Genomic DNA, 12,545 nt, shown 5'->3' with positions numbered 1-12,545 from the left:
TAGCTTCCCACATTGTCTACTTGTCTTGTCCTGGCCATCCATACTGGGTTGCTCCTATCTGGAATCTCCTCCCTCTTCACTCCTTCCTTTGCCCATCCTTCAGACCTTCAGTTTCACTGCATCGCTCACCATGTTCAGTTGACCCGGAACTCTAACATGGGCATGGGTAAGGATTGCCAGGGCAGGGTCTACTACATGTTTGTAATATGTAACATGTACATTCCTGGTGAAGAACTGGTAAATGTACATAATACATTTTTGTTGTTGTTGTTGGTATCGGGGATTGAACTCATGAACTTGAGCTTGCCAGGAAGGCGCTTATGCTGCTAAACTAAATCCCCGGCCTCTACATAATACATCTTAGATCCTTTTTCTCTTCATCCCTTTTCCCTTACCTCCCTCCCCTCTCTATCCATTTCTGGATCCTCTCCTTTGTCTACACATCCTACAACCAGCACAAATCCTTTCAGAGAATAGATGCTTTGGAGAACAAAAGAGGCAGGGAATGCGTATTCTCATTTATGACGATTTATTTCCTTCTACATTCTTAAATAAGCTAAACAAATCCAGGTACATATCTTTTAAATTTATCAAAACACTAAATGAGGAAAAAACCCAGAAGTTTACCCGTTTTTACTTTTCTTCGCCGTGCTCTGATCCCAACTATTTCGCTGTGAGACTGTTCTACATTTTAAAAGCAAATCTCTTTTCCAATGCTGTGTTTGCTTGTACTGGGTAACAACAAAGGATGTTAGGTCTTTCAATTTGTTTTACAATACAGTAAACTTAGTAAACAGAAATAGGTGATCCATGTCTTTTACAAACTTAGATCCTAAATTTAAATAAACTCTTTAAAGAGAACACTATGGAAAAAAGTACATAAAACTACAAGTGTTTATGAATAACAGAAACACAAAGAAAATATTCACTGTGGTCTACCAAGCCCCACCTCGCTCTCCACTATTTGGAAGTGGGAACTAGGTCAGAGCACACTAAGACTGGGAGAAGGCTCTGGCTCTGGCCTCAGCAGCAAGAAGTCGGCCAGCTCTGTGTGCAATTCTGGCTTGGGCTCTCTCTTCTTGTTCTTTCAGCGCTTCTTCGTAGTAGGACTGGAAGTTACTGGGAACCATATTAGTGAGCTTGGCCAAAAACTCTAGGACTTGCATCTTGCTGGTTTCAGCATAGGCTCTGGGGCCCCACAGGAATTCATAGCAGGGAGGATCACTACCAGCCATCCGACGGTACACCAGGTACTCTTCTTGCACTAGATCTTTGGTGATGAACTTCCTGGGCTCCCCGAAGATGAAGTGCTCCTTGCCATCGTATACCCCCAGCATACTCAGGAATTCCCACACATCTGGCTCAGCTGCACAGTTGCCATTCATGAAGATCACACCCAAGAGCGGCATCAGGAGCCCATTCTTGGGAAAACCCTGGCCTTTACTCACATTTTCTTGGCCAGGAAGGGCCAGTTTGCTGATGAGGACATAGTATTGACCAGTGGGGCCAATTGTCTTCAGGTCGAGACCGAAGATCATCTCCATGCGCTCAGTGGCTCTCCGGAGGATTTCGGGGAAGTTCTTCCTAAACTTTCTGTCGATGACCTTCAGCAGATCTGCCTTCACAATGACCTCTTTTGTCTTGTACTTGCCCAGTAGGAAATGCACCAGCACATTCACCACCCGATTCAGAGGATCTTTTCTGGCATGCTCCAGCACAGACAGCCTGGAGAAGACTAGCCTTGGCTCCTCTGGGCACTCGGCTCCTTTATCGAAGCTCTGAGTTATAGCAGGAGAGCTGGTGGCTTGGGTGCTTGCTGGTCCCTGGGGACTACCTGCAGCATGGGTGCTGCTGGGTTTAGCACTCTGAGGACCTGAAGAAGATGAGGATGACTTTTTCTCTTCTGCTGCAGGGCTTTGAGCACCTTGGATAACTTGGTCTTCCTCTCGGGCCTGGCGGCGTTTCTCACGGGCACGGAGCTTACTCTTTTGACCACGAGGCATGGTGACTGTGCTCAGGGACAGCAGTGGATACCTGGAGTTGGAAGACAAGGAGTGAGTCCCTTGCTTTAAGAAGGTCCCTATGGGAGGTGTACCTTTTGCAGTTGGGAAGGAGACCTAGCGATGGAGAGAGAGGGATAGTGGCAGTAACAAGAACTAAGATGTGATCTATACATGTCCCAGCTCCTCATGATGAATGCATTTATTATGTATGACAAACATGTATGAGTAAGATGAAAAAGGCCCCTGTACAGGCATTCTCCTGGGCCCTGCTCTAGGATGCCACAAGGCTCTTGATTTGATTAGCCACCGCTTTATGAACCCTGTGAAGGAAGTGACAGTGTGCCTTAAACTGTAACCTAGCCCACCCCCCCCCCCAGCGGCCACTCTTCTCAGATCAAGACCTTCCTTTCACTATTTTCCCTGAAGAAGAACTCAGGGAGCCTTGGCCTGACATCTATGCCTGGAGGGCCTCCCAGGGCAACAATAGGAAGGGATCTTGCAGCGCTTCTGCTAATAAGGGACAGGAGGTCCCCACACTTTTAAGGGTCCGGCTTCCACCTGCAAAACGCCCTCTGCTCATCTAAGGCCTCTCCCTTCAGGTGAACATCTGCCACTTCCTGACAACCTCCCCCAATACACACAAGATGAAGACAGCAAGAACGGCCTCTGTCTCTGCTCATGGTTTCTTTGGGTTGGTAGCAAGATCTAGACTCCTGGAGTCTTTTCACATCCTGAAGTCGGTGGCCTTGTAGTCCTCACTCAAGGAGTATACAGGACTTGTCCTTCAGCCCACCGGAGTCCGCACAACCCTCTCACGTCCATCAGCTGACCTGAAGCAGATGCCCTGGAACCTAAAATTCTCTGCCTCCCTTAAATACCCAAAAGGAACTGAGTGTGTCTCACCAAGTCAACATTTCTGGAGCTCCCAGATAGAACAGAAGAAGTGGGCTTTTCATAGCTACTTCTAGCAGGGAGGGGTTTCCTCATCTCATACAGCATTCTCATCTTGACCCCTCTTAAGCACTAAATCTCCTCCCTCTGGTGAACCCAGCCTTATCCACTAGTGCAATGAGTCCATCTTTCTGAGACACCACCTCTCCTTCAGGAAATGAGGGATCACCATATCCTCCTCCCTCAGTCTCCTGGGTGCTGAGATGTCACACATGTGCCACCAGGCCTGGCTGTGGCTCCCTGTTATGAGAAGTCCCATTAATATTTAACTCCTGTCAGGGCGTTAGGTTTCTTTCCCGCTGCGGAACCAGGGCTAACCCTTTATAGTAAGCTCTCTGCTTTTAGAGCTCCTGCAGCCAGAAGTCAAACCCATAGCTTCCCCATAATCTCATGATAAAAGCGGCAGCAGCAGCCATGCTGGTGGCAGTTAGGTGCGAGGGGGGAGGGGAGAGAGCGAGCAACCGCAACATGGTGGTTCGAGCCGGACCCATTCCATTGGCCATGTGAGGGTGACCCCTTTGGTCCACATTCGTAGTCATTACCTTGACACCTGACAAGTCCTGAAACCTTCTCAGTCACTGACTTGAGGTCCCACGTCTTGGACCTACTTCCTCATTGTCCGATGATTTCAAGATGGAAGGCAAAGAACAAGTTACATCCGGGCAAGACTTTGGGGCATGGGCAGGGAGCTACGGGGCCCCATGCATGTCAGTCTGACCCTGAAACCTTGCCTTCCACTGAAGTGTCACCACCATCCAGTCACTCAGGCTGCTGCATCTATGAATCACTAGAGCGGCAGCTTGTACCTACCGCATCTGACAACCAGGGCTGGCATGAAGGGAGGGATTCCGATTAGACCTCTCTTTTGATAGGTAAAGCCTCATGTTAATATTCATGTTCTCCTTAGCCCTCTGAGTAGGGCCAAGGTTTTTTCCCTCTGCAGAACTGGTACTGTCACACATAGACCAAGGCTGTCCCCTCCAGAATGCCTTTACGGTTGTGTAAGCTTAACAGCTTTGTTCTGGTTTTCCAGTGTTAAGCCAGGGCAGAACTTTGTACAGTCCCCCTCCTCAAAGGCAATGTGGCCTCTTTGGCCCACATCCAGGATCCTTACCTTGTTACCTGAGCAGCCCTAGAATTGTACTGACTTAATGTTATGCCCCACCCCCACACCTGACGGATGTCCTCTCCGTTCCAAAACTCACAAAATAGAAATCAAAATCAACCATATCTGGTCAAGACTTCAGAGTATCCCAGGACAGCCCGAAGGAGTTGGATTCTGTGGAACTCCACAAAACCCCATTATCCACACCTGGAAAATTTCCCTCTTGAACTTAAACTGCCAACATCAATCCTCTATGCCTCCTTTGATGGAAAATTCAGAGGACACTAGATATGAATGCACTTTTCTGGGACTCCCAGTCATGATGATGGTGGGTAGGACTCTGATTGACTCCCTGTTTTGGGAAAGAGACTCATTCATCTTCAGGATCCTTACTGGCTCTTGTTAGTCTAGGTCTCTCAGCTAAACTCTTTGATAGTTACTCCTCTCCTTATACCTTCAGGCAGAAATAAGGAGCATTCTTCTCCATCTGCCAAGACTAAAACCAACGTGTTGGGAATGTATGACCCTGTCTTCTGGCGGTGGTTCCCTCATATCATTCAAGATACCCAACTGGGGGGCCACCCCCATTAAACAACTGGGAGGCCCAAATCCTTGAGACATCCTTGGCAGAAATAAGAGTCTCTAAACCTGACAGTTCTGCCAGAATTTCCTAGATCATAGGAGGACATGATCCAATAGGGTGGGGGGACTGTGAGTTCATGGTATTTCCAGGCAGGTGATTCTCTCCTTCCTTCTTAAGATTTCCTACCTTGACAGCTCACTAGTCTTGAGACACTTACCTCAATGACCTGAGCTAATCATCTCTGACTGAAGTCGTAACTTTCCTGGGCCCACAAAGCAAGAGCCAAGAGTGAGTCAAATCCAGCCCAACTATTCCAGACCTCCAAGGGCTAATAGTCAGGGTTTGTGGTGGCAGCAGTGTGTGTGTGAGGGGTTAGGGTTAGTGTCTATAAGATCTTGCTATGCTGGCTGAGTTCATTCCTTAGTCATCTGTGGGACTGTCACTTTGGTATCTATCAGATACTCATGGTACTTCCTTTACTGACTTGGGTGCTTCCTCCTTAGATCAAATCTCTTATGTCTCTGAGGTTAATTGGGGTGCTTGGCCTCACAGCTGTGCCTGTAGCTATCAAGATCTGAAAACAGCAACAAGCTGGTGCCTGGGACCCCCCTATGTGTTGGGATGTTGACTTCCCTCTCTTTCTACTCAGAGCCCACATCTTGGTGCCTGTCCATTATTTAAAAGCTTTCTGGGAAATGCCACATGCCTGCAAACTCTTGAGCAGTTTCCTCACTGTAAATCTTGGGGAGCATAGTTCCTGTCCAAGGTGTGGGGACAGATGAGGACATTGTATTCCAAGGCAGGGTGCCCAAGACGGGTAACAGACTCTCAAGGCCAGCTGATCTAGTTCTCTTCACCAGCCAGACTTAGCCTAGGCTGTAACTTCTGTTCTAGGAAATTCACTTTCTACAGAAAAATGGCAGAGCCACATGATTTTGTGAGGTCTTATCTTTTCAGGTGATCTGACATTCATATGCAGATGAGCTTCTGGTCACCAGATATGCCTCTTTCTTTTTGTTACTCAAATCTCTCATTTGTTTTGTTATTCCTATTGCTCTGGCTATGGATTCTGGGCCAGTCATTTTGATGCAATGTCTTTCTTCTCAGCATCTGAGATATAATTTGGAGTAAGGAACAGAAGAATGAGTGAAGAGACACAATTCTGCCTCAGACTGGCATGAGTGGGAAAGGATGGGACTAGTTTTATTTTACATCAGCAATACATGGGGGCTCCTGGCCAAAAAGTAATTAAACTAAACTAAACTAAAATAAAATCTTTCCATGGCTTTCCCCAGAATATTTCCTAATTAAAATGTATCTCATTGACAGAGTTGAACACTCACTAGGATGTACATTAAGGAGCTCTCAGAGCAGTCCTCTGTGTGTGGTGACAAGCCAGGGAGCCATGGCTTCTGTCCTCCTGTCTGCAGGGGGTATTATCTTTTTTATGCTGGTGAACTGGGGCAGACTTAGTTGCTGCTGCCAGTCATTGCGTGTTCCTGCCGGTTGGCTTCACTAATTGGACAGCTGCCTTTTACAGACACTGACTTCTGTTCAGTTGCTTGCACCTCATTAACCTTCTTAAGATACTCACCAGCCCCCAGCCCTGGTCCAGGGATCAGGGGCAGCTGGAAAATTCATCCTGGCATGGGAGAGTAGTTTCACGGTTGAACAGTGAGTCTGTGCACCGCAAATACCAGATATGGGAGGTTTTTTCCTATTTGTGGAAGACATGATCTTTTAAAAATTTTTGTTAGCACATATTTGCAGCTCAGGGAGCTGGTACAGGTACATCTTGATTCTTCTTACAACCCCTCTCTCCATCCCCTGGTTTGCCAGTTCCACTGGGAATTATAAGCAAGGTAAATATTAATATTTACCCAAAAGACAGAATTGATGAGCTTTAGCTCTTTCTGCTTCACCTTGGCTACTTGTGCAGTAAGCTGCAGTTGTGAGAACCTGACAAGACAGAACTCCAGAAAGGGCATTTTATGCTTTTCTCTCATTAGTTCAGGCACTGTAATAGATACTAGGGATGAAAAGAATGCAAGAACCAAAGCAGGAAGGAAAGAAGAAAGAAGAGAAGGGAGAGAGGGAAAACTGAAGGAAGGAAGAAAGGAAAGATGGACTTAAAAAATCAGGACTTGAACTCAGGGCCTTGTGCTTGCCAGGTGGGCATTTATGCCCACTGAGTTATATCCCCCATCCTCACTCTTATTTTTGCAAATCCTGATTTACTGGAGCACAGCTATTATGGTTTTTTTTTACATTATATCTATAGCTGCTTTCTCTTTTTAAATGTTTTGCTTCTTTTAGTACATGTTTGTGATCTACAATAATCCCATGCATCTTGGGGAATCATCTTGGGGAATCCCATGCATACTGAGTCCTCATTTTTACTTCCCCTCCCCCTTTGCTTTCTGTCTGTCCCTATCCTTAGATCCCATCACCATCTCTGCATAATCTACCTCCTTGTTTCCTGTCATATTTCATTTTGCTCTTTAAATTATATAGTTTGGGTCTCTCATATATAAGAAACCATGTGATCCTTAACCTTCTGTATCTGATTTATTACATTTAGTATTATGGTCTCAAGGTGCACCTGTTTTCCTACAAATGATTCAAATTTATTCTTCCTAGGGCTGAGTAGTATTCTATTGTGTATCTATGCCACGTTTTCTTTATCTATTCATCAGTAGATAGGCCTATTGGCCGTTTTCATAATGTAACTATTCAGAGTTGTGCTGCCAAAAACATTCATCTTTGTGAATATTGAACACAGTTGTGTTCATATTCAAGGGGCAGGAACCTGCTTTTGTGTGCGTGATGCTTCCCTGACAAGATGTTATCCTCTCTTTCTTGTATTAGAAGGCATCAGTTACCACTATTGAACCCAGGGAACAGAAAGGGTGCCGAGTGAGCTACAACCTTGCCCTGATCAATTCCCAGAAAGGACTGGTGACTCTGTCCACTTCATAAACACCATTTCCAAGCCAATTAGCTTTCATTTTCCCAAACTCTGATAACTGAGCAGAGACACAAATTATGATATTTTCCTATACATTTTCATTTATAAATTAAGAGGTGTGTCTGTGTACTCTCTGGGGTGTCTTCCAGCTCCAATAATCCATGTGTCTAAGAGAATATCACGTTTTCTATATTACAATCCTATGTGAACAAATCTTTCTTTTCTTAAATGGTCTGAAGAATGCTTCCAAAGAAAGTCCACACTTACTAATAAAAAAACTCACTTGGCTTTCAGCAGGAACTCTGAGTAATTAAAATTAACATGGACCAACTTTAAATGTCAGTTTGGATTTTTAATTCCTGAATATTTTCAAGATTTCCTTTTGTTTATCTTTCTATCCAATTCATGTAAACCAGAGATACAAGGTTATGACCACCTTTGACTGTTTAAAATCTTGACCCTTAGACATGCCCCAAATCAAGAGTAGAGTGTACGGCAGGGGAAGTGGTAAGATACTAGGGGCAGAAGATCTCTCTAAATGACCCCATTGTGGTGACGCTCAGAGCTCCTTTGTGTAGTTGTCAATGTGGCCCTCCAAGGAGTCTGTTGGAGTCTGTTGACTGCATTTGAGAGGCACCTTTGTGTTACCTCTACTTGCTTGGAACAGGGAGCCTTGACAGTCTCTATTTGGGTTCACTGAAGTCATGTTGTTTTTTGGCTGTCAATCTTCTTGTATTAGTCCATTAGAGTAGGTGAATTATAAGGAAAAGAGATTTATTTTAGCTCATCTATCTGGGAGTCCAAGGTCAAGGGGAGCAGGGCATCATTTGGCAAGAGACAGAGTGCACACATGTGTATGTGTCCTTTGGTCTCATTTCTTCTTATAAAGCCACTGAGATCCAGTCATGGGGGCTCCACCCTGATGACCTTATGTAATCCTTATCACCTCCCAAAGGCCCTGCCTCTAAACATCACAGCTAGATTACATTTCCATCCTCTTAATACTTCACAGAAAAGGTGAAGTTTTGACACACAATGTCTTGGGCAACTCTTAAACCACAGAACTCCTTCATTCAGAACTTCCTGACTGTGGTATTTCTGGGGCTGCCCTATGCTGGCCCTTGAGTAATTTTCATATTCCCAAAATCTTGATCACTGGCTAAGTAACTGCATACACTTCATATAGTGGGACTGGAGATGCAGGGAGAAAGAATTTGCTCCCTGGCCACTGACCCTGCAGGCATGGATAAAAACAGTTTATAAAGTAAGTGCCACTTGTCCTCACTATCTCTCCAGATCCCACCATACAGTCCATTCCTTTTTCTTCATAATAAACAGTTTGTTAGGTGTAAAGAAATAAAAATAGCATGCAGATAGAGAGTAGGCTAAACATCTGGAACTATCGGCTAGATTTCCTTACTTTGATTCATAATTTTTAAGAGCTTTCCTGCTCTGTGATTCTTAGCATAATCCCCAAAGCAAGAGCTCTCAAAATTTAGCATTCAAGTCCTAAGGAAAGTAATTTAGAATGACTATCAAAATTACAAAAGCATATAGTCCTTATTTCTTCAATGCTATATTCAGGGTTTTTCCTACAGCAATACTTGCTCATGCATGAAATGATATGTTATTCATCATGACATGACATGGTTGATTATAGGAAAATATTGAAACAACCTAAATGCTCGTCAAAGAGGACTGAGTAAATAAATCAGGATGTATTGTACAGGTGCAAGAAGGTATGATAAAGCACTTTATATACTGGTATAGAAAGATCTTCAATATATAATAGTAAAGGGATAAAACAATGAATATGCTACTGTTCCTCTAAAATGGTGACAGAACACAGGAAAATACATATCCATATTTAACTGCAGATCTGTAAAGAATATCCCAGTATTCACAGGAAGGAACTTATAACAGCTTATAATGGTCACCAGCTGTATAGAGGTGTGATGAGTTCTAAGAACTTTGAGGACAAGGGATGATGACAGCCAGGTAAGTTTTCACTGGATAAATGTCCATGCTTTTGATTTTGAACCATAAGAATAACTCGCTTATTTAAAAGGTAAATGCATATTTTAGAAATGTGACAAAACAAAGTAAAACCTTAGTTCTGAAAAATCCTCGGAGTATTTATTTTTAAAAGCAGACTGTTCCAAATCAATAGAACATTGGAGAATATGTGTTTTGCAACAAGTAGCCTGACTGACTGTGAAGCAGACAGCCCTAGGAATCCAGGAACTGAGGGACACATAGCCACAGAGTGCATGCATGCAAAACTTGTTTTTTATTGAACATTAGATACATGCATCAGTCTGTTTCATAAATTAAGCTTTATTATTTGAAGTAATAACATCAATTTCTTATCTTCTACGATGCAAACATTCAGCTTACTACACTGGATTTGACTTAATGTCACAGACCACATACAACGTGATAGAAGTATTGGAAGCATTTCTTGAAAACTAAAAAATTCAGTTCAAGGGGATACTTTGTAGAGTTTAACACAGTCACACAGGTTTTCACATTTAAAAGGGTCTGAATCATTCATATTAACATTGCAAATTTCTTATAAATTTGTCCAAGGACTCTAGGCAAAGCCAAGTCATGACACTATTTACACTAAGTACACACCTGGAACTTGTTCTGAGTTATTTAACAGAGTACATTTTCAATGCAACAAATATTTATGGCTAACAACAACACATACAATTATACTTTACAAAATATTTTTTAAAACAAGATATAAAGTGACATTAAAGACATTTGTGCTATTTATTTTTACAACTCATTCAATTGACTGTTTCAACCATCCATATCACTGCAAACCCTACCAGCTTGAATATAAGAAAGGTCATATTCAAATCAGTAAAACCTAGATCACAGCAAAAATTTTTAGAGAGAATCAGTTTCACTTTTGAAAATGTTGTAAGTGTATTGTCAATGTCGCTAGCTAAACTTGAAACAAAGTGATGAAAACTTAGGATTTACAAGAGGCCTAAATTATATGATGTACCTTACTTAAATACTGAAGTCCTGAGTACTATCAGAATTTTCAAGCTTGTCCCAGACTTACTGAGGTCTTGAATGCATAAGGTTTTCTTAAAATTATTCTTTTAAAAGACCATAACACATGTAGAGTCCTTTTATGTCACTATATGACTCTGGGAATGAATTTTAAATCTGGAGGGGAAATAAATCTTATCTTCTAGAAACATATGAGCTCACAGAAGGCAGAGGGAGGGCAGAATCTCAGTCTATGACAGGGCACCAGGGCTGGGCGCTAAGATTCCAAATTCCATACCTGAGTTCCTCACCTGGTACCTTAGTCCAAGCAGTATTTTCTAGTCTTGACACAACCATCCGTATCTTACCCTTAAGAGGCTGGGGAGAGGAGTAGGCAGTTCCACCTCTTCCTGACACTGTTTCTCCAAATGAAAGATATGGGTCCTCTCTTTCAGTCCTTCACCAAGTTTCATTTCTCTGTTTAGCTAGTCACAAGTGGGAAAATTTCCCCCAAGTGTTTGCTCCCCACTGAACCGAGTCTCTGCATGGAGGTGAGGGCACAAACAACTATACCAAGGAGCATTCCTGTTCAACAACTTTGTACTGGTTTTCCACCTCAACATCAAGAAGTCCTTAACTTATGTGTTTGGATGCATGTTGTGTGTATTCTTGGACTTCATCACTGGCTCAGGCAGCTGGACCAAATCTAGAGTAAGAAACAGAGTTTTCCATTAAGTACTGTGAACAGAGTTTCTGTCACAGGCTGGGTTTGAGAAGCAGTGCTGAGCAATAGTATGCATGTCAACTCATGATTCAAGTTCACACTTACATTGTGCCATTCAACTATTCCATATGACCTTATGATCACTACGTAATCTCCCTGAGCCACCACTTTATATGTCCAGTACTGCACTTGGAATGATGATGCTTGGTAAAATTGAGTCGCTTCTTTCCCAGTACTTCCAGAGCCACATGACTCCATGTAGGTTTGGGACAAATGCAACACATTTTGTGTCCTGTGGTGTTGCCCCCAGTGGTCCCACCTTTCTGGGCCTTTTATTTCACTATGACGTGGAGTACTGTTCCTACCACTATGCCTCTCCTGCAGCAGCCAGTGATGACCCTGTTCCTCCCTTGTGCCCAGACTCACTTCCAGGGGCAACAGAATATCCTGTGTACAGGGAGACAGTGATCAGCCCTGTTCTTTCATATCACATGTCACAAAACGGGCCATGAGAATGAAGCATGACGAACAAAATTAAATTGGACTAAATTGAACTAGATGAAATTGCCTTTTTGTAAATCAAATATGCTCTAAGATTGACGGTTTCAGGTTTCAGGCTCATAGGTCCATGGGTCTTTTAATCTAATGGTCACTAGTAAGTGAATTTAATATTTATAGATGCCCATAGTAAAGGATGTAAAGCAGCTCTTTGGCGGTCAGGGAAGGTTGGATTAGGCAAGGTAATAAGTATAACAGTGCTTTATAGAGCATGAACACTAGGTAAATGTAATATATTCTTTTGAATTAATCATGGACATGTAATATTATGACCTAAATGCTCTTAAATTTAATACACGCATCACACTGAAACTTTAAAAAAATTATTTGATTTCCACTGAATGCATTACTAATATGAGGTTTTAGCAAAGTTTGTTCTCAGAGTGTCATTTGTTGATTGCTCTGGATATATTTAGCTAGAGCTAATGCTTATCCCATCATCACCTAACAAAAGATTTCTTTGGAGGCCAGAATTATAGGAAGAGAGAGCACAATATTTCACTGTGGTGGCAGTGTTCCTGAGTGGGACTGGAAGGAACACTCAGACACAAAATGAAGTAAAACTTATGAAAGACTCCCTTCATTGAATAAATACCACAGAGAGTCTGGCCCCAAGAGTGAAGAATTCCCGTTTTTAGCTATTA

General features: G+C 43.0%; 1 protein-coding gene across 1 annotated transcript in view; it reads right to left on the bottom strand.

Annotated features, from left to right (window-relative positions):
• Positions 1-531: 531 nt before the first annotated feature.
• Grpr (gastrin releasing peptide receptor) overlaps positions 532-12,545 on the bottom strand; it is a 67,108-nt gene continuing 55,094 nt past the window's right edge. The window contains exon 4 of the mRNA XM_063242727.1: positions 532-2,034. Within this exon, the coding sequence (XP_063098797.1) occupies positions 993-2,034 (1,042 nt within the window). The 3' untranslated portion in view covers positions 532-992. The remainder of the gene's footprint in view (positions 2,035-12,545) is intronic.

This window comes from Cavia porcellus, unplaced genomic scaffold, assembly GCF_034190915.1.
Source record: "Cavia porcellus strain 051 isolate PalLab524CR breed Dunkin Hartley unplaced genomic scaffold, mCavPor4.1 scaffold_33, whole genome shotgun sequence".
In the NCBI taxonomy this organism is placed as follows: Eukaryota; Metazoa; Chordata; class Mammalia; order Rodentia; family Caviidae; genus Cavia; species Cavia porcellus.
This window is presented reverse-complemented; position numbering and strand designations above follow the sequence as displayed.